At 37.5% G+C, this 21,447-nt stretch overlaps 1 protein-coding gene across 5 annotated transcripts in view; it reads left to right on the top strand.

Moving 5' to 3' along the window:
• The window catches only part of LOC113068683 (utrophin), a 208,062-nt gene that overhangs the window by 35,633 nt on the left and 150,982 nt on the right, over positions 1-21,447 (top strand). For all 5 annotated transcript variants that reach the window (XM_026241497.1, XM_026241501.1, XM_026241499.1 and 2 more), the window contains 8 exons: positions 8,620-8,681; positions 10,328-10,420; positions 10,969-11,046; positions 13,181-13,273; positions 13,534-13,706; positions 14,970-15,085; positions 16,245-16,396; positions 20,900-21,097. In XM_026241497.1, the coding sequence (XP_026097282.1) occupies positions 8,620-8,681; positions 10,328-10,420; positions 10,969-11,046; positions 13,181-13,273; positions 13,534-13,706; positions 14,970-15,085; positions 16,245-16,396; positions 20,900-21,097 (965 nt within the window). The remainder of the gene's footprint in view (positions 1-8,619; positions 8,682-10,327; positions 10,421-10,968; positions 11,047-13,180; positions 13,274-13,533; positions 13,707-14,969; positions 15,086-16,244; positions 16,397-20,899; positions 21,098-21,447) is intronic.

Below are 21,447 nucleotides of genomic sequence, written 5' to 3' on the forward strand. Positions count from 1 at the left end.
ACCTAACCTAACCGGTAGACTTCCAAATAGAATCAATAACAACAGCCAAGTCCCTCTGGAGTAGATATTTTTTGATAACAAACAAAATATGTTTGCTGCGTGGATCAGGCGGACTTAATGAAAATGCAAATTCATCCTTTGCCAGCAGGAGATGTTTTAAAGCATAGACATAAAGTGCGAGAAATAGAGGTTTCCCCAGTAACAGCTGTAAACAAAGCAGAGCTACGATCACACGCTGCTTTATCAGGCATATAACATGCAAGTCTTCCTTCAGAAATACAGCGATATAAAAACACCTGTGCCTCGTTTTGATATTTAAACATATAAATGTTAGGAATTATTAAACGTGCAGTACGTAACGTTACTCATGTTTATTCAACGAAGCCTTTTTGAAAATCGATCAGTTTTAAAATTGTGGCGAGTCTTTATTAAAAATAAATAAATGTATGGGAAACATCCCGCAACACAACCACCTGAGCCCAACTTCAGTCTACTCATCACCTTAACTTTAACTGCGTTTGTAGATGGCACCGCAGCCAGACCGATATACACAACACAGACCGGAAGTTAACTTAGGTCCAGGCGCGTGCATCCGATGAAACTGTCTAATATATATATATATATCAGTTTGAGACCAAAGGTTTGGACACACCTTCTCATTCAAAGAGTTTACTTTATTTTCATGACTATGAAAATTGTAGATTCACACTGAAGGCATCAAAACTATGAATTAACACATGTGGATTTATATATGGAATTATATACATAACAAAAAAGTGTGAAACAACTGAAAATATGTCATACTGTAGGTTCTTCAAAGTATCCACCTTTTGCTTTGATTACTGCTTTGCACACTCTTGGCATTCTCTTGATGAGCTTCAAGAGGTAGTCACCTGAAATGGTCTTCCAACAGTCTTGAAGGAGTTCCCCGAGAGATGCTTAGCTCTTGTTGGCCCTTTTGCCTTCTGTCTGCGGTCCAGCTCACCCCTAAACCATCTGGATTGGGTTCAGGTCCGGTGACTGTGGAGGCCAGGTCATCTGGAGCAGCACCCCATCACTCTCCTTCTTGGTCAAATAGCCCTTGATCCCTTCAGTGTGAATCTACAATTTTCATAATCATGAAAATAAAGAAAACTCTTTGAATGAGAAGGTGTGTCCAAACTTTTGGTCTTTACTGTAAAATATATATTTTACAGTTTTTTATATATATACACACACACACACACACACACACACACACACACACACACACACACACACACACACACACACACACACTTTTGCACATCCTGTCATACCAGTGACTGGGTGTTACTGCAATAGACTTTGCAGCATTAAGGTTAACGATTAATCGATTATTTGTTCATTAATTTAAACGACGATCGATCATGGAAATGATTGAAAATTGACATCCTTACACAGAAGTATAGAAAATTCTACATTGATTTAAATTTTTTTTTGCAAAAAACGACACTGATATCTTCACTCTTCTCATAGTGACAGCCAATCACATTAGTTTTCTGGTATTGCATGCACTCGATTGGCTTGCGTCTGCGCTTGGGTATTTGCATAAGATGTTCTGACTGGAGGACGGCTGCATTGGCGCTTGAGAAGTCTTCAACTTCTATTTAGAATTAATTTCTAGAATTAATTTCACCATCCTTGACGTCACTTCATTTAAAAGTAAACGAGAGGCGTTGACGCCCCGTGTGATGGGGCGTTATATGTCTGGATACCGCTGCACAAATCTTTCAACCACGAGAAATGTAGTTCCAGCACGGCCTTACATCCAGGACAGCAGAATGGTCAGGATGACCTGAAACACATAACCAACTGAAATCAATTTAAAAGTATTTAGTCTTGCCTGAGTGATGCTGAAACAACCAGGTTTAGTTTTTCACCCAGGATAAACTGCTTCCTGTGGAACAGTCTCCATGAAGAATGATCTCTTGATCCTGGATCCTTGCTGCCATCCACGCAGAGATGATTTGGAGGATATGTGGTTGTGTCTAAAGGGTAATGAATCAATGTTACAAGAATACTGATAGCAGCACTATTGATCCTGTACCTTATGTAAATGTTTTCAGTACTGAACAAGTCAGGAACCAAATTAGTACCAGTTCTTGAAACCCATCTCTACTTGTAATAGTTGTCTTGTTGCTGCTGCCCAGACTGTCTCTTCCCCTGATGATAAATATATGTGTTCATTTTAAAACAATAAATAATACATTTAAATTACTAGGTGGTAACAAATATATTTCCTTATAAGGAACTCACTGAATCATGGACTCAACTGGTGGTTGTCAGGCCCTAAGAAAGTGAACAATTTGTTTACTTTTTGTGAAACGAAAGTATCAGATCAATTTGAGAATTAAACTAGCATTAAAAAGCATGCATGTGAAAAACACCATCAACACCAATAATGAACAGATGACAGAATTTACAAGCCTGCCACTTGAGGGAGAAAAGGGGAAATTATTAATCCCACATAACGTTACACTGAACATGATTTCGGCAGCCTCGGTCTAATTAACGTTAAACTTTATATTTAACGTTATATCGGTTTATATTCAAGTTCACAGCATGGCTAGCATGAGCATCATCAAGCTCGAGCAGCAGGTATTCAAACAAACTAATTAACGTTACTACGGTTAAAAATTGAATAATTAGAAAGTTAATACTGTTTAGTTTATAGTGATAAATTTCAAATAATTTAAAACAGGTAAGGTTATATTCGATTTTAACAGTTACCGTTACCTTAGACCACCTCTGAGACTGCTTTTGAGCTAATTAACCAAACAGAGCATTTATTTATTAAATTGAAAGAGAAAACCTACAAAAATACAAAACACTACACCTCTTTGATGGCATTTAACGTTATATCAGTTAAAATCTATGAATAAAAGTAGATTTATAGGACTTACCTTTCCTCCGTGTCCGTCTGCTGGAAGTTGACCGTTACAAAATGACGGGCACGCGCACGTCGCGCACTTCACTCAGAAAGTGACGTGCGCTGCTAGTTTAAGGATTAAATGTTAATTAGTCCCGTACTCTCTTTCATTAACAAACATTATCACCATTTGCTAAGTAAATTGTTTATTTTATTGTTCTTAAACTGATGGCATATATATATTTTTGTATATTTCCCAAAGAATATGCTGTTCAAATGGTATCTTAATAATAATAATACATCTAGTGCAATAATATTAAAAGTTATCTGAAGACCAGCTGACCACGTCGCTACAACGTCCACAATGGGACTAACTAGCGACGTCTTTTGAGTACGTGCCCACGACGTTTCTGGGAAGTTAGCCAAGATTTAAAAAAATGTAACTTTACCACGACGTCCTCACAACGTTGCCATAAAGTAATGTCGCGCTGACCAAATGACGACTAACTGGCAACGTCCTCACAACGTTCTGTGTTTGCTGGGTTCAGACCTCCGTTTATTAAGGAGATCTGTCACAAAACTCATCATTCGCGCCAACGTTTTTTGAGCAAATTTCAAAGCCGCACCCGCCCGCCATCCACTGATTGTTTTGGGGTCTATGGCGATGCAATGCTTTGCTGATGCGAGCCGCAAAAAAAAAGTCATTGCCATTTGCGCATTAGCTCCGCCCACTACCGGAGAAACTGGTATGTCTTCTGCTTGTTCGAAAATGAATATGAATAATTCTAAATTTAATCCATTATTTTGACAGGAGAAGACAACAAAGAATAGTTTACATATAGCGTGTTGTTTAAGCGTGGTAAGACTCTCGCTCTCTCTCTCTTTGCATGTGTGAGAAACAGCGCTATCAGTAAAGTGACGGTGAGTCGTGCGCCTTCACAAAGAGTTAACAGAGCATCAAATACAGGTGCGCTGTGCGTCCATTGAGATGAACTGAAAAGTTCAGATCGCTTGAAGGAGAGAGAACTCTGAAGCTCAGATGCTGAAATTAATGCAAGCGTCATGCGCTTCAGTCTATGTAGTAAACAAACCTGCACGTCTCTGCCATTCATTAATTCACACAGAGACACACAGAACACGGATTTATATTTTAAACAACTTTTGCGGCTTAACATTTACAGATACTGGTCCATATGGAGATTTGATCTGATTATTTTATGCTAACTTTGGCAAATTCCATGACTGTCCATATTAAAATGCAAGTTTCATTTTCATGACTGGATTTCGAGATTCCGTCCTCGTTTTTTGCTTCATGGAAATCATAGAGCAAATTTCAAAGCCGCACCCGCCCGCCATCCGCTGCTTGTTTTGCGGTCTATGGCGATGCAATGCTTTGCTGATGCGAGCCGCAAAAAAAAGCCATTGTCTGTTCTAGAAAGGATGCAGCAAAGATATTTAATGCCAAAGTATGATGCATAGGCCTACGCTGAGTTTCATTTACGATGAGATGCGCTCTAGTTCACAGTGCATTGCAAGCGGCGCGCTGGTGCTTCCATGTCACGGTTATCATTGTCTGCTTTACTTGCTTTTTATTTATTAAAATACATGCAATTGGTTGATGAAACATTTATTAAAATTAAGATAAAATTTGTACAAAACGAAATTCGTTTTTAAGAAAGGTTTTCTACAAAGCAAAATTTTATGAAGTGGTAAATATCATGTCTGACGATTTACAAAACTTCATTAAGTGGTAAAAACCATGTCTCCCGATATATTGCGCATCTTATGATCTTATCTAAAAAATGAAAATAATTTTTGATAAAAAATGTTTGTAAAAAATATTTTAATGACACGGTTTTGGCGGTTATAGAGTTCTAATGACGGTGTTCAACTATAACCGTCGGTCTCACGGTTATATACTAACCGTCACACCCCTAGTTACACTAGCGTTCAAGTCCGATATTTAATGCGTGGTGTTATGAGGCTGTTGTATATTACTGTATGTTTTCATAATCATAGCGTTTGAGCCATTCTAGCCTGTTAGATTTTACTCTAGTTTTAAAATTGATCAAAGTGTGGTTTCCACATAGTTTTTAAGTAAATTAACAAAATATTGAATTTATTTGCATTTTTATTTATATGCAGCAGTATTATAATATACTGCAATACAACTGTATATTATATATAGCAGCTTTTGTGAATATTTTTGAGTGAGGCAAACAATTTGTTGAACTGATTCATTAAAATGAACAGTTCGAAACATCTCATGGAAATGAACCAGTCTTACCAATTCAGACACAATTTTGGCTGTTTGAATGGGTGCCGTCAGAATGAAAGAATCAGAAAGAGTCCAAACAGCTGATGAAAACACTACAATGATCCACAAGTAACCCACACCACTCCAGTCCATCAGTTAATGTGCTGGGAAGAGACATGCTGCGTGTTTCCAAGAAACAAATCCACCATTAAATCAAGTTCTTTATGCATAACACTGATTTTTGCAGTGAATTGTCATCTTATGTGAATTAGGAGAAACATCTGCACAGACCAAGTGGAAACAGTTCAAAGCAGCTCTATGTGGTGGATTTTGATGGGTTTTTCACTGGAGGAGGCGTTATTACGAAATATGAACTTTTATTGTATCTGGAAACAACAGTTTTTTGACTATTGTACCTTTAAGAATTGTATATGCAAATGACCTCTGTTGTGATTGGCTGACCTCTGTGTGCTGTTGTTTATCAGAATGAGTTAAGTTGCTGAATTCTGAGTAGGACTGGATATGAAAATGTGGGCGGGTCATATGCTAATTATGAAAATTATATGCCGATTATGACAGTTGCACTGTCATAATCATGAGTCATTTTTGCAGTTTAGTTTCAGTTAATATTAATGGTGGACTGGATATTAATTAATTTGTGAGTTTTATTTTATATCACCGTTTGCACATCAAGCTCTGACTTCAGACGTACTTGAATGTCCTTTTTATTTATTTATTTATGAATTGACGATTTTTGAATTCCAGTCTATAAACGAGTGTTTTCCTTGAACTTTTTCTCCCTCTGCTTTCATGCAGACAAGCTCGGGCAGGAGTTCACACTGGAGGAGGAACCACTGGACAATTATGGGAATTTTATGCATGATGGAATGTCAAAATATATCCCATATGAGCAGGTCCAGCACGGATTTGGTCAAAATGCACACAAACCAGCACATGTTTAGCTAGCTATCTAAATGAGCATGCACATCGTAAACTGGTTTGTATGTAAATAAGTGTAAAGCATCAAATATTCTGGTCCCTGTATGTGCTCAGGCTCTTCCTTCATTGTGAGTATGGGAATTGTTTGCCCACTTTTTGTGCTTGTAATCTGAGCCCTGCTCCTAATCATAGAGAGCGTTTGTCTGATACTGACAGTTTTGTGATGGTCTTCTGTGAACTTGGGTCTCAGCCTTTCTCTGGATTGCTAAAAATGTCCCCACAAGGACAATATTTACTGGTATTACAATCCATGTGGGGACATTCGGTCCCCATCACATCGAGAATACTAGGCACACACACACACACACACACACACACATTCATGAGGAGCAGGGTTGTAGAGTCACTCGAGGAATGTCAGGGTTTAGATAAAAGGCAAGTGTTTGCTTGTGAGTGTGATAAGCGGGATGTTTGTGTGTGTGTGTGTGTGTTTATCATAGCACATTTCTGACCATTCTTGAATCCCACATAGTAGGATTAACCAGATCTGCTGGCAAACCTCAGAAAACTTCATGTTCAGATAACAAATAAAATAATTTATTTAAATTTTTTTTATTCAATTTTTTTTTATTGTTGCATTTTAGTATTGTGATACATTGTGACATGTTGTTATACCCTTAAAATAGATAATTTTCTTGCTTAAGAATGTATTTTGCTTGCATTACTTCAAGAGAATGAGATTTTTTTATTTTTGCATCACACTTATGTGAAGGTGATTATTATTATACATTTTTAGATCATATAACGACAATGATCATTTGTTTTATTATGGTAATTAGAGTAAGTTTTTTTTTAACAGGACATACATAAAATGTTTTTGCGTTGCGTTAGTAAGAATTACCACAGTAACAATCTTTTTTGCAATATGTAACGAGAATGAGATTTTTATGACGTTGTGGGAAAGATAATGAGTTGTTTACATAACTTTAAATAGAGAAATGATATTTTTCATTATGGTAAAGAGAATTAGATTTTTGGGATTTTTGAGGCATATGCACTTTTGAATGGTCATGAAAATGTTGTAATGCAAAAAAAAAAAATAAAAAAAAATGTAATGGTCTTATTTACATTTCTCATAAATGTTTCTACTATGAATTAACCCAAATATGTTTTTGACCATATTTATGAAATTCAGACATATGAGGCAGCACTTGTGCAGTAGATATGACGGGTGACATCTGTGTTGTTGGTAGTGGTGATGAGCAGCTCTTTCCTGTGTGTGGACATGTGTTTCTCACTGCTAGGTGTGTGTGTGTGTGTGTTTGTGGCGTACACACTCTCCTTCACACCATCGCTGTAGACTTACACACACACACACACACACACACACACACTCAAAAGAGCAGGCGACCCGGGAGGCTGGTGTTCTTAACCTTTGATCCCTGTAGGGTTCATACTGGTTACACAGTGAGTTTTGTTATGAGCAGTGTGTGTGTGTGGGAATCTTGTCCCTGGGTAACAGGATCTCACACAGGCTCTGTGTGAATTCAGACAGGGATATATGGACTACAGACACAATGTACTGTTGTGACCTGATCCTGCGTTGGACAGACTCCTCCTCTGCTGCTGCGCTTTGACCGTTACAAGAAAGCGTCTCATTGGTCGCTTACTTGACCTACGCCTCGAGGTTCTTGCCATTTAAAAGACGTCTGTCAATGAGTAACTGGTTTAAATTTAAATTTAAAATTTAAATGTATGCATTTAGCAGACGCTTTTATCCAAAGAGACTTACAGTGCATTCAGGCTATACATTTTTACCTTTCATGTGTTCCCGTGGAATCGAACCCCCAACCTTGCGCTTGTTTGCTTGCTTACGCAATGCTCTAGCAGTTGAGCTACAGGAACACTAAAAGATCCCCAGCTAAGAGTAGCACCACACGGAAACAGCAGGGTGGACAATCTGCAGGACTGTGTGGAGTGAATGAGATTAAGAGAGAAATACACTCCTATCGGTGACTGAAAGCATAATACAACTATCCATAATATTTATAGGGTCATCATTCTCTGTCATTATTTACTTGAAACCTGAATGAGTTTCTTTCTTCTGTTGAACACAAAAGAAGATATTTTGAAGAATGCTGGTAACCAAACGGTTGCTGGTAGCCATTGACTTCCATGTGTTTTTTTCTTCTTCATACTGTGGAAGTCAATGGCTACCAGCAACGGTTTGGTTACCAGCATTCTTCAAAATATCTTCTTTTGTGTTCAACAGAAGAAAGAAACTCAGGTTGGGATTCCGCTTCCAGTATTGGCCTAATCACAATTAATAAATTAAGGGTCGATTTGATTACTGAGGATTTGTGTGTGAATGAATCCAAACACACACGATATGGTCATTTCATTCAGTTAAAGTGAGTGATCAGATTGTGGAAGTGAGAGTGTTTAACAGTGTTTGTGTCTTATTCACACATGAACGTTTGCTGTGAATCTTACATTCTCTCTCTCTCTCTCTCCTTCTCTGTCCTTTTTTTAGATGAACATGATGCCGTACAGAAGAAAACCTTCACGAAGTGGATCAACGCACAGTTCTCGAAGGTAACTTCTGAACTTCTGCTTCGATGGCTGATCTCAGAGTGATCTCTCGTTCTGCTGGAGATCTCAAACTGTTGTGTTCTTGTGAATGTAGTCAGCGCTGAAGAGCTTGTTAGGCGTGACACACAGAGCCTCCACCGCCAGTGTCTTATAAAACGCCTACCACACGAGGGAAATATCTTAAAGAATCATTTTATTAAATTCATGGATTAATCTGTCCAGATTAACACTTTTATTCAGCTAGGATACATTTAATAGTTCTAGATAGTGATTTCTATTTAAAAAAATATATAAAAAAATCAAAATTTTCACCAAAATATGAAGCAGCTCAATTGTTTTCAACACTGATGATAATCAGAAATGTCATGTAAAGCAAATCAGCGTATTAGAAAGATTTCTGAAGGATCGTTCTTTTATATTTTAATTGCATTTAAATATTAAACATGAAGGTACATTTTGTTGTTATTTTGTTTTACATTTTGCATTAAATCTTTTGGATCAAATTGGCAGCAAAAGATGAGATCATTCTTATTTCATTTGACAGGAAATACAATGAACATTAACCCTTTCATCCATGAATTATGATATCCTCAGTCAGGTTTTTTTTCTATGTGTTTTTATTGCTCTTAGGGCATGAACAACAATAATTGATTTTAATTTTATTTTATTTTTTACAAATTTTTCAGAGATCTTCAGATGTCCACTTGAGTCTACTTACCCTTATTAGCTGATAATTCTGATTATGTTCAAGATGGACATGCACATTTCTATCATAGCACTCCTCTGAGAAAACCTAGCAATACGTTTTTTCAATCTCATCTGAAATGATCAGTGTTGGGGGTAATGCATTACAAGTAACATGCATAATGCATTCAGATTACTTTTTTGATGTTACAAGTAATTAACTACAAGTAACACACATTACGTAATCAGATTACTTTTTGATCTAACAAGTAATGCATTACAAGTTTCATACATTATGTAATCACATGACTTTTTTAATGTCAATGAAAATTACATTCTAATGATACAAATACATTTATTTACAGTAAAAAAGTCACTGCAGATTAAGGTTTTAAGTTTCAAAAACAATATTCACATTATAATTATGAATTGTAGCTGAGATATAGCAATTAATGCATGAAGTCCACTACAGTGGACATGTGATTAATCAGAGTTTTCTCTCAATCTAAAATCAAAACTTGGGAATATTTTACTGTGATATGACTCATTAGATATTGCTTGATGCTGCAATATTTTTTTTACCTACAAGAGTCTCCTAGGATAGAAGGAATGGGTGGATATTCCGGACTGACCCTTGGTCATCTTGGTTTGGAGGGGGAAAAATTGAAACACAAGAGCTTGCCACTTGGTTGCAATTTATAGGATGATGCACCAGGGTCCAATGAAGAGCCTAATGTGCAACTTTGCTATAAAAACCCTTGCAAATTCAAGAAATTGCTTTTTTTAATAGCTGTCCACTGTAGTGACTACTATGCGTGAAAGAGTTAATATATATTTTGATGGCTTTCTAGTGAAACTAACATTCTGCTTTGTTTTTCCTTTTTGTGTGTGTGTGTGTGTGTGTGTGTGTGTGTGTGTGGAAGAAATTAATTGTACTAGCATTACTTCACTGTTATGTGTTTCAGACGGGGAAGACGCCCATCAAAGACATGTTCTCTGACCTGAGAGACGGCAGGAAACTCCTCGATCTCCTGGACGGGCTCACTGGAAACACACTGGTGCGTGTGTGTGTGTGTGTGTGTTTGATGGTTGGGAGTGCACTGATTCTGGGTTACACACACCGAGCGTTTGAGTGACAGAGCTGTAGGCTTCGGTGTGTTGTTTTCACACGTGAAGCAGCATGGTGTTATTCTGATACAGTGAATGTGATGAATGGTTATGTCATAGGATTTATTACATCGTACTGCAAGGTCATTTATCAAATATAAAACATCTCTTTATGATGATTTGGGTCATTTAGGTTGGTAAAATGTCATTAGACTAGATGTATTTAGCAGTTTCTTGAGATGAGAGTGTTTATCTGAGGCTAAGAGATGCGTTTATAACAGAGCTGAGTTTGATTCATTTCCATGAATCATTTGAAACCGACTCTTTCCAAACTTGATTCAGTCATATGTTTGTAGTCTGTGTCTGGTCTGGCGATCATGAGCTTGTTCAAAAACCCAGTAATACTGTGGCACTGTTTTGTACTGTACTTTTGTAAATGTGTCTATACGGCTTAATCTCTCTCTCTCTCTCTCTCTCTCTCTCTCTCTCTCTCTCTCAGACCAAAGAGCGAGGCTCTTCCAGAGTTCACTCCCTCAACAACGTCAACCGTGTGCTGCAGGTCCTTCATCAGAGCAGCGTGAGTCTCTGTCTCTACCTTCTCGCGTGTCCTTGCTGCTGCTCCACTCTCTGGGCTTCTGCTGCGGGAGGAAATTATTTTTATTTCTCGCCTCGTATCAGCTGACAGACGCTGCCTAGGGAGCGTACAGCAAGGGCAGGCTAATTAAAAGACTTCACAGTTCCTGCGTGTCTTTTTGGGACGTTAGGGTGTCCTCTGTCATTACTCTTCGCTGGCCCGGGGTCAGACGGACCAGGCAGAAGCACACAAACACAGATGCTATAAACAGTGCTTCCTCTCACACACTGCACTCAATCACGTTCCAGATCAGTATCCTCAGTGGACGTAGTGCTCTCACAATACCAGTATTTTATTACAGTATTCATGACCAAATAAATGCATCTTTAGTGAGCAGAAGAGACTTCTATATAACTGTTAATCAGTCTATGATGTGTGATGTGGGATGATGGTGGTGTCCCAGTACTAGGGTTTAGCTTCAGTTGTTCATATCAGCCGTTTCAGATCAGCTGCATTAACCCTTTAAAGACTGACTCGATTTTAAAATCATCATTGCAGTAATGTCATGTCAAGCCATAAATTAGCAAAGTACATCATGAAGCTCAGTGCAACCAGTCCATTTACTCAAAATTCACTCAAATTTTAATGTTCACTTAAGAGAAAATGAGCATGATTCATAAATCGACATATTTAATAAATTGACACATTTCTGATTACACCTAATATAGGTATGAAAAAAGTGCTGTCAAACAATTGAAAAAAAAAAAGCTTTTTAATCACACTTTTTTTCGTAATTAATCACGATTAATCAATCCTGACAGTGAAATTTGTAATCATAAATATTTTCACATTGAATCTCCAAATTAATGTAGACGTATAATAAAGACAGTATATTTTATTTACAGTAACAATTATTTAATGGCTTTTTTAAAATATGAAATATATGAAATATATTTTTATTTAATAAATAAATAAATAAATAAATATATATATATATATATATATATATCAAAAAGCGTTTTTTTTTTTTTTTTTTGCTGAACAATATTCACATAAACCCAACACATAAACCAAACATTTTTTCCAACAAATTCTAACAAAAAAAAGAAAATGATCTGTTAAACAGAAAAAAATAAAATAAATAACAATAATCACAGAAATTGTTTGTTTGACAGCCCTATAAAAAAAGAAAAGAAAAGCTGTAACAGGAATGGCAAAAAAAGCCTTAAAAACAGCCTAACGTTGGATGATTAATTGTCCCGTGTGATATAAGTATATATCGTTACCCTGTAATTAGCTGAGCGGTATATATTCTGACAGCACAGTTTCCTGTGTCTCACTCTCCTGACCGATGAAAGCAGATCTGTGTCAGGCTGATGCAGGTTTATGTGGTGTTTCTGGTCCAGATGTTTGCAGATCCTCCAGTACTCGCTCATAAATGCAGACACATATTTAGTGATGCTGCTGATGATTGATCGCGTTCTTGAAATATTACACACTCATTATCAGTTTGAGCTGGCTCTCTAAACAAATATGACTGCTTAGGTGAATGGTAAGTGTGGGTTTGGTTAATCTACACCTGTAAACACACTGAGACTATCTGTCTGTCAGATAGACATGTTTACACAGAGTCACACACATCATGCTTTTCTCCCTAAATAGGGGTGTAACGATCCATCAATATGGGTTCAAATACAGACAAAGTTACAACAAAATGTGCGTCTTTGCGTATATCGTAATAAACACAGTTGCTTATGTCTTACCGTAAACTGTTGAGAAAGAAAACGTGTGTATCAGTAGGAACGACTGTGTGTTTATATATTCCATGTGGAAGCATGCAACAGCATTCGAGACGTGACACAGTGTGAAACATTTAACTCTTGTAATGTTACATATGTTTGAGTTTAGATGGAAATATTGTTGGCCACACGCAGATCTATTTTTATCTGTGGTAATACCGTATTAGAAGTGATGGAGAAAGTTATTACTTATACTTTGAAAGAACAAACTGCCTCCGTTTCATTTAAACTTAAATGCATTTGTTCTTTATTTGTCCTCCATAAATATACATGATATTTTTTGTCTTGTTTTTCCATTTTGTTCAGTTTTTTATTGTTTAGTTTGGTTTCTTTTTCAGGTGGACCTGGTGAATATCGGTGGGACTGATATTGTGGATGGGAATCATAAGCTCACGCTAGGACTCATCTGGAGTATCATCCTGCACTGGCAGGTCAGAAAACAAACACAAAGCTGTTCATGATTCCTTATGTGCAAGCCTGTTTCTGAAATGTTTTCAAAGACTTGAGATGTACTGTAAGTGTATGGGTTTTGCTACTTTCGAGGTTCAAATGTCAAACGCAAACCTTTGAGGACATTTGCTTTGCTTTCACTATGAAAACAGTATTTAAAAAGGGCCATGTGATGATTATCTTTAATGACGTCTGATGTCCTCACTAACACAGTCTAACATTCATCTGTGTGTGTGTTCAGGTCAAGGACGTCATGAAGGATGTGATGTCCAGTCTTCAGCAGACCAACAGTGAGAAGATTTTACTGAGCTGGGTGAGGAACTGCACCCGCAACTATAACAACGTTAATGTGCTCAACTTCACCACCAGCTGGGCGGACGGCCTGGCCTTCAACGCCATCCTACACCACTTCAGGTAACACACACACACACACTCACAATGGCTGTCAGTGCACTCTAGGGGAAGGTTCCAGTGCGTAATGATTGAGTCCGAGGTCAAGAGATTTTTGTGTTCATAAACTGTTCTTTCTGTTTGGGTTGATAACATAAATGTAACAGCAGATGAAAAGTAGAGCAAAACAAAACTAATTGTCGATTTAACAATAAGCTTTTTGAGCCATGTTACACCGCATGGCTGAAAAAGGACATAACCGAAACGGTGACACACAAGACAGTGTGAATAACATGAATTTATTAACAAAATAGAATAAAACAGAAAGAAACCATGTAGCATGAAGCAGTCAGGAGTCAGTGGCGTAAAGTTAAGTAAATGCATGAAAGTGTAATGTTCTGTAGTGTTGTTGGATGCATCGAGTAAAACAAGGTTAAACAGAAATCAAACAAAGCCAAGTCCAGAATGCAGCTCGCTCCTAGCCAGTTGTCATACTGCTTTTTAAAAGGCAAGACAGGAAACCAACAGCAGATGTTCTCCATGAACTAGGGGTGCGCGATAAATATCGTCCGATAATTAATGCGCATCTCGTCAGTAAAGCCGGTTGTCTAATCAGCGGTAAATTCCATCAGGTGTGTGATTTCACCGACTTTACTTTACTACTAGATGTGCATTAATTACCGTACGATATTTATCGCGCACCCCTACCATGAACCAATCAGAAAGCAATCAGCTGGAAGGCGAAGCGTGGGTCGTCACACCCCACCCCTTAAGACAGGGGTCTGTCAAGAATCCCTGTAATATAAAAAACTAAATTAATAAAATATTTAACTTCACTTCAATTACCCAGAGGAGCACGGCACAGTGCATCAGCAACCATATTTCCAGACCCTCTGACATGTCGAATATCGATGGAATCGCAATCTCACTTTCCAGCATGAATTCAGTTTCTGCTTCCATCATCTTTTGTTTCTCTGGTGACACTCGATAATAACGTTGTTTGATAGGAGAAGCATTACCCACATCAATATCATTTTCACTCGACAGGATTTTATGCATATTGCACATTAATCACTGAAATCTTGAACTATGTAAACAGTGTAAATATTTGAGGATGAAGAGATGAACTTGTTAATAGGTCCTGATGTAATCAAGACTTTTTCAGCATTTTCTGTTCTGGTTTTGTGGGAAAATCTGCATAATAAGTTTAAACAAAGTGTGTCAAACAGAGCTTAATACTACACCCTTATTGGCACCTGAAGAGCTGAATGTGGTGAATTGTTTCAGGCCTCATGGATTCAGCTGGGAGGAAGTAGTTCATCTAACTCCAGTAGAGAGGCTGGACCATGCTTTCACATTCGCCAAAGACCAGCTCAACATTGAGAGACTACTGGATGCAGAAGGTAAAGAAGCATTGTGGCACTACAACTGCTCCAATTCAGAATAGCAGCAGAAGGACATCTAACTACAAACATTTTCCATTGTTCGTCGAAAGCCAGCTGTTTAGTGGGAATTTCGCAATAGAGCTAAAGATTTCCCATACAGATTTAACAGCATTGGAGATGTTGGTGATGTGGACCAGCTGAAAGCTACATGGTTTGATAGTGACGTCTGTGTGAGCTGTGCATCATTCATCCCTACACTATTGCCAGTGGACAATAGGGCTGCACGATTTGTGGGGATAAAACAAACAGTGACTCTCATTTTTAAATTTTCCTGGTAAAAATTGTGATGCAAGTTCAAATTTCCTTTGCTTTTTTGAAGGGCTGCATGATTTGGCCATTTTTTTTTTTTTTTTTGATTATTATTTGCCAATAAATTTTTTTTATTAAAATAGTTAAGAATAATTAATATATTAAAATATGAAAAAAAGTACATTTCCCTGCCAAAAAAAAAAAAAAAAAAAATAATCCTATATATATAAAATGCATCACATACTAATATTTTTGGCTATTTTCATTTCTTCATTTTCAAACATATAGCCATTGGTGAATAATGCCATTGGGGGCCCTTAAAGCCTCTCTTTTCTTTGATGAGAGTTTCTCATTGAATGTTTGAGGAGATGGTTGCACGTTGAGTTTCCAAAGGCATACTATAACGGCGGATAATGAGCTGCTCACGTGTAAATGAACACAGTGCTGCGCTTCACTTTAAAACATTCAGCCCATCATTTTATTTCAGTAAACTGCAGCCTTTGCAATTTGATAAGCACATTAAGCCACATCTCTATTTTGATTTTATTTTCCATATTTTAATTTTGATTAATTGTATAGCCCTAATCAACAGTTGACTTTAATTGCCCACACCATTTTCAGCTGATGCGATTTTATTTATGTCTGAAGCAGGGAATCAACTCAATGAAACAATGCCAGTCAACAAACCAGCATCCAGTGCATTCCTGAGACTAATCATCTGGACTTGATTGGATTACATGGCTTTTCCTGAACACAAGTTCACATGAGCCATAACTAATCAGAGGGGCCTCATAGAGCAACTCCATAAACACACACACACCCATATTCACACACTCTCTCTCTCTCTCTCTCTCTGTGTGTTCCTCAGATGTGGCGGTGCAGTTGCCGGATAAGAAGTCCATCATCATGTATGTGACCTCACTCTTTGCCGTCTTTCCCAACGACATCACAATGGATGACATCAAAGAGGTGGAGACGCTGCCCAGACGCTATAAGGTGGATCAGGATGAGGGTCATGCTGTAAGTGCACTGGATATCCAAACACATTCATGCATGCTCAGAGTAGAAGTCAGTGCTCAGTGCCGAAACAGTCATATTTAAGAATTGGTTGGGTCACATTTTGGCCCTTCTGAAGATGTTTTGCAGCTCCTATTGTGGTTTGAAGGTAGTTTTCAGGTTGTCAATCAGGGCGACTGATGGAAAGGCCAGTTCACACCAAGAACGATTATTATATTAGCATGTCTGATGCTTTAAACGCTGGAGATGCTTTAAAGTCTTTGGATTTTTAACTTTGAAACTTAAAGTTTGGATTCTGACTGGCTGTCAATGTTTTCATTGTTCATCAGGTGGAAAGAAAGTGTTCTGAAAGTGAATGTGATGTTATTCCAATGTTGTGGTTTAGACTTCACTATTCTCAATGATTATTAAAACACATAGTTATTGTTATCATACTTGGTATCAACGGTCCTAGAATTAGTCTTATTTATGAATCTGATTGGCTGAAGAAGTTTTGTTGTTCCATGAGTCAAGGCCTGTTTACGGCAAGATGAATATTTGGTGTGAACATTTGGTTTGGTTTCGGTTCAGACCAACATGAACATTTGCAAGACATCAATGTCTTTTATTTTTTATTTTATTTTTTTTACAAAAAGGTTTTCTAATCTCTTGTGAATTGCACTACAAATAAAACTTGATTTGCGGTTTTGGTCACATTCCCAGAGCTGTTACGTAAGTGTTACATAAAGCTATGTCATGGAGGTGCTCATGAACGCAAATTGCAAAAGAAACTTCAGAGTCTCAATTGATTTCAATACAGCATGGTATTAGCATGTTGCTAAGCTAACACTATGACTCTTAAATTAGTATAAAAACACATGGTGTACACACATATTGGTTGAAACATTGCATTTGTAATAAGACTGAACTAGTTTTCAACCCGTAATTTTTGGATCTTGGATTTTTATTTTTTCACAATGCCTTCTGATATCACTCTCCGTGAATGATACATGCTAATGCTGCTTTATAATTTGAAAATAAAAACATGGATGAATATTATGGTTTAAAATGCTGCAGTTTTGGAACTCAGAAATAATGTTAGTAGTGTTGATATAAAAAAATATATTTATAACAATGAAAATGCGCTGTCTGTCTGCTGAAAGCTGATGTTAGCTTGTAGTGGTGCTTCTACACATTAGCATAAATCCTCTTATTGCTGAAACTATTAGTGGCTGAGCAGCTACAAACACGTTCATGCATCTGTGTGATGACTCTGTTTATAGACTCGGGCTAATATTGATGGACCCAGTGTTATATGCAGCAGACTTATAGATTTAACACTTCCTTATTCAGCACCCTGTGAACACTAGAGGAAACCATGACTTCATGAAGATATATGTGCATCTTTTCAACAAATATGAGTAGAGAAAGTGCATGGTGGGATTTCTTGCTCAGAAGAAACGCATGATGCAAAAAATGCAGTGGCAGTTAAAAAGCGGTTGTTGTTACTCTGGTGTTCTTCGATGAGGAACTGCCGGTGGAAAATGGCCATCACACTCTAGTGCCAAATAAATGACTCCACTACTACCAGTTTCTCTCTCTCTCTCTCTCTGCCTTCTGCTTTCAGTGGTAAGAGTGAATCATTCAGTCATACAGTATATATATGCATGTGTATGTGTATATATATAGTGCCAAATGGTACACACATGCAGCCGGAGTTGGGTGGATTCTCTCTAATAATTTTCTTGCATAGCAGTATACAAATGGTGTAAAAAGGAGCATGGTATCGCCATGTTTTTAGACATGTATCATGGTAATAGCATAATGCCTTTAATAACCGAACGAGCTGCTTGGTTGTTACTCTCAAAACTTTTGTCATTTTTTCATGTGTGGAGTCAGATCCACTCCTGAATGGAGTGTGGTGATCACTGACGCTCGTCTCTCATTGGCTGCTGGATATGTAGGCTTCTGCTGTGGGGCGTTTGGCTGGTCCTGCATTTGTCAGACCACAGATATTTAGATTATTGCTTATTCCAGCGTTGCTTCACTGCCCTCCGAACACACACAGTTTTACAGTCAGACAGAAAGAAGAGTGTTTTATCCAGCATGTGGGACAGAGTCGGGAATTCCAGCTAAATATTTTGATCAGATGACCTTTTCGTCCAGATCAGAGCTGTTCTTTCTGCATTTATTCAAGGAACAAAGCCTTGTTTTAGGGCTCAGTTGCTAATATTAACTGGGTTTAAATGTGTTTTCTCTGTGAGAGCTCTGTTAAATGAGATGCAGTCTTTTGAAATGGTGACTGTCTGTTCTACTAAACCAATAATATTCTGTCTGACCTGTCAGCGTGTTTCTGTCGAGTTCTCAAACAGCCCTCAATCTAAATGTCATGAGTTGATGATTTTTCAGGTCACTATTTTTAAAGTCTATTTTTTCTATTCCTTCTCTCTCAACAACAGGAAATTACAAAAAAGAAACCATGCCTTGGCTCTGTTATGACCAAATTGTGTCTAACATGGCAATGATCCCTTTTTTTTTTACTATCAGGTGATACCATATATATCTGGCGTCTTGATAATACCATGTTTTTTGGATCTGGTACCATGGTAATACCATGCTTTTTGGATACATTACTATAGTACTAGCATGTTGTTGACATTGTCTGCTGTGAAGTTCATGTTTTGCTCTCTAGGGCACTGGTGCTTTTGTATTCGAGTTATCAGTCTAAGCTTCCTTCTGTTGTCATTAATTTGTATCTCTCTTTTGATGCACTTTTAACATTTTTCCCAGAGTTCTCGGGTGTGGTGCTGTTTGGTTCCCCGATGTAAGATTGCAGATCAGACGGTTCATTCCCTGATTCGGTCTCTTTTATTATTCAGCACAATGGCCTTCACGCCATGAAGAAAAACCTGCTTCTTTTACCATCAGACTCACACAGTTAGTGCTCAACTAGTGTCTCACTCTTATCAATGAGCTGATATTTCCGCGTGCTGAGGAATGCAGGTCGCCAGGTTTAGAAAAGCTGTCAGTTTTTAAGGCGTAGGACATAAACATCTGAGAATGATGTCAGACGACCGGCCGTGTAGTGCTGTTAGCTGGTGTTTAGTCCGCTGAGGACATGTGCCAGGGGCAGTATTGTCTGCGTCTGAAGGTCCCTCAGATTGTTTTGAGTGTGCGGCTCAGACCTTTCAACTTCACTGATGGCTTTTTCCATATGTCATTTTCCTATGGGTCTTTGAAAAGAAAGGGATAGCTCATAAATCAGCGTTACATGGGATTTTCCAAGCTAGCACAAGGTCAGCTCACAGCAGATGCACAGTGACTCTCAGAAAACACATCCAGGGCAACATTCAGTCCACAATCAGAACACACAAACATGAAAATGAACTCTGCTTTAACCATTTAAGATGGTTCAAGATGAATATTCAGGACTTTTTAAAAAAATTTTAATTAATTACCATGATGCAGTTAATTTAAGTTCATTTTTAATTAATCTTAAAAAAATCTGCTTATAAATATAATACATTTGCAAATAAAATACCTATTAATCATTCATAAAAAAGTAGCCCTTTCCAGAAAAATAAGAAGCATCATAATTGTTTTAATAATAACTGTAATGGTTCTTTTGCAGAAAAATCTGCATATTATTGAATGATTTCTGAGGGATCGTGTGAGAAATGTTTTTGTGGAAACCGCAGCTTTAGGATTCTTTGATGAATCAAAAGTTCAAAAGAGCAGCATTTATTTGCAAAAGAGGAATGTCAACAGAGCAAATTTCTATTTCAAATAAATCCTGTCCTTTTGAACTTGATTTATTTATTTATTCATTTATTTTGCAGGATTCTTTGAATAGTATCACATGAAAATAGAAAACGTTTATTGTTTGTAATATGTTGTTTTAAGTTGAGTCTTCTTTCAAAAACGTTATCAAATCTCACTGACCACAAACTTTTAAATGTAAGTTCACTACCATGATGTACAAATTATTGTTTTGCAATAATGTAATTTTTAAGCTATTTATTATTAACATTATGGTAATGACATTTATGTGAAAATGTGTATTACTGTCTTAATGTTTTAGTTTTTTGTTTTTATTTAAGAGTGGGATTTAAGTCTGATAATCTTTTTTTGTTTATTTTATATTTTTCCCCCATGTTTATTTATTTTTTTTACACATTTTTTCTCCCCTTTTTCAAATGATCTTTTTTGTAAGTGTAACAATTTGTCAGTTTGAACAGAACCTATAGTTAAAATGTGTTAAAAAAGAAAATTGAGCAGATACAAGGATGCTGTGAGGTATAACGTGTCAGACTGACATCATCGGCCTGTGTGAATTCATTAGTTTGATGTTTATCATGATTACAGCAGTCACTGGTGTCTCTTGACCTGTCACAGCATTTGCGTTTTGAACATGAGCGCAAACATGTTTAACTAATCTTCATGAAACACCCAGTGCTTAATGTTTTCTGTAAGGTTATATGTCAGACTGATGAGGCGTTGACTGAAGCGCTGTGTGTTTCTGTGCAGGGATTGGCTGCAGAGACGCAGGAGGTGAGCAGCAGGCGGCCAGAGACGGAGGTGGACATGGAGGTCAGTCTGGACATGTATCAGATCACGCTGGAAGAGGTGCTCACCTGGCTGCTGTCGGCCGAAGACACGCTGCACATGCAGGACGACCTGTCCCACGACGTGGAGGAGGTCAAAGACCAGTTCCACACACACGAGGTAGAGGAGAGACACAACAACAGCTCACACACACTGCTAGTGTCATCGCTCATTGAGTTTCTCAGGAAAAATTATACCGATATAACATTCCTAATTTGTAATATCGGAGCAAAAAAGCAATATGTATGAGACTGTTCTTGTCAGATTTCATTGGTGATTTGGAATATGAAATTGAATTGTAAACTTAGAGAATAGTTTTGGAGGTTTTAATGTTTCACCATTCAAAGACATAAGAGCTGCACTTGCATGCTAGTGATGTTTCGTTCGTGAACGGATAGTTTTTTTTTTTTTTTTACGAATCTTTTAGGGGAACATATTGGTTAGGTTAATGTAATCTACTGACTCATATT

Source organism: Carassius auratus, linkage group LG48F (assembly GCF_003368295.1).
Source record: "Carassius auratus strain Wakin linkage group LG48F, ASM336829v1, whole genome shotgun sequence".
NCBI classification, from domain to species: Eukaryota; Metazoa; Chordata; class Actinopteri; order Cypriniformes; family Cyprinidae; genus Carassius; species Carassius auratus.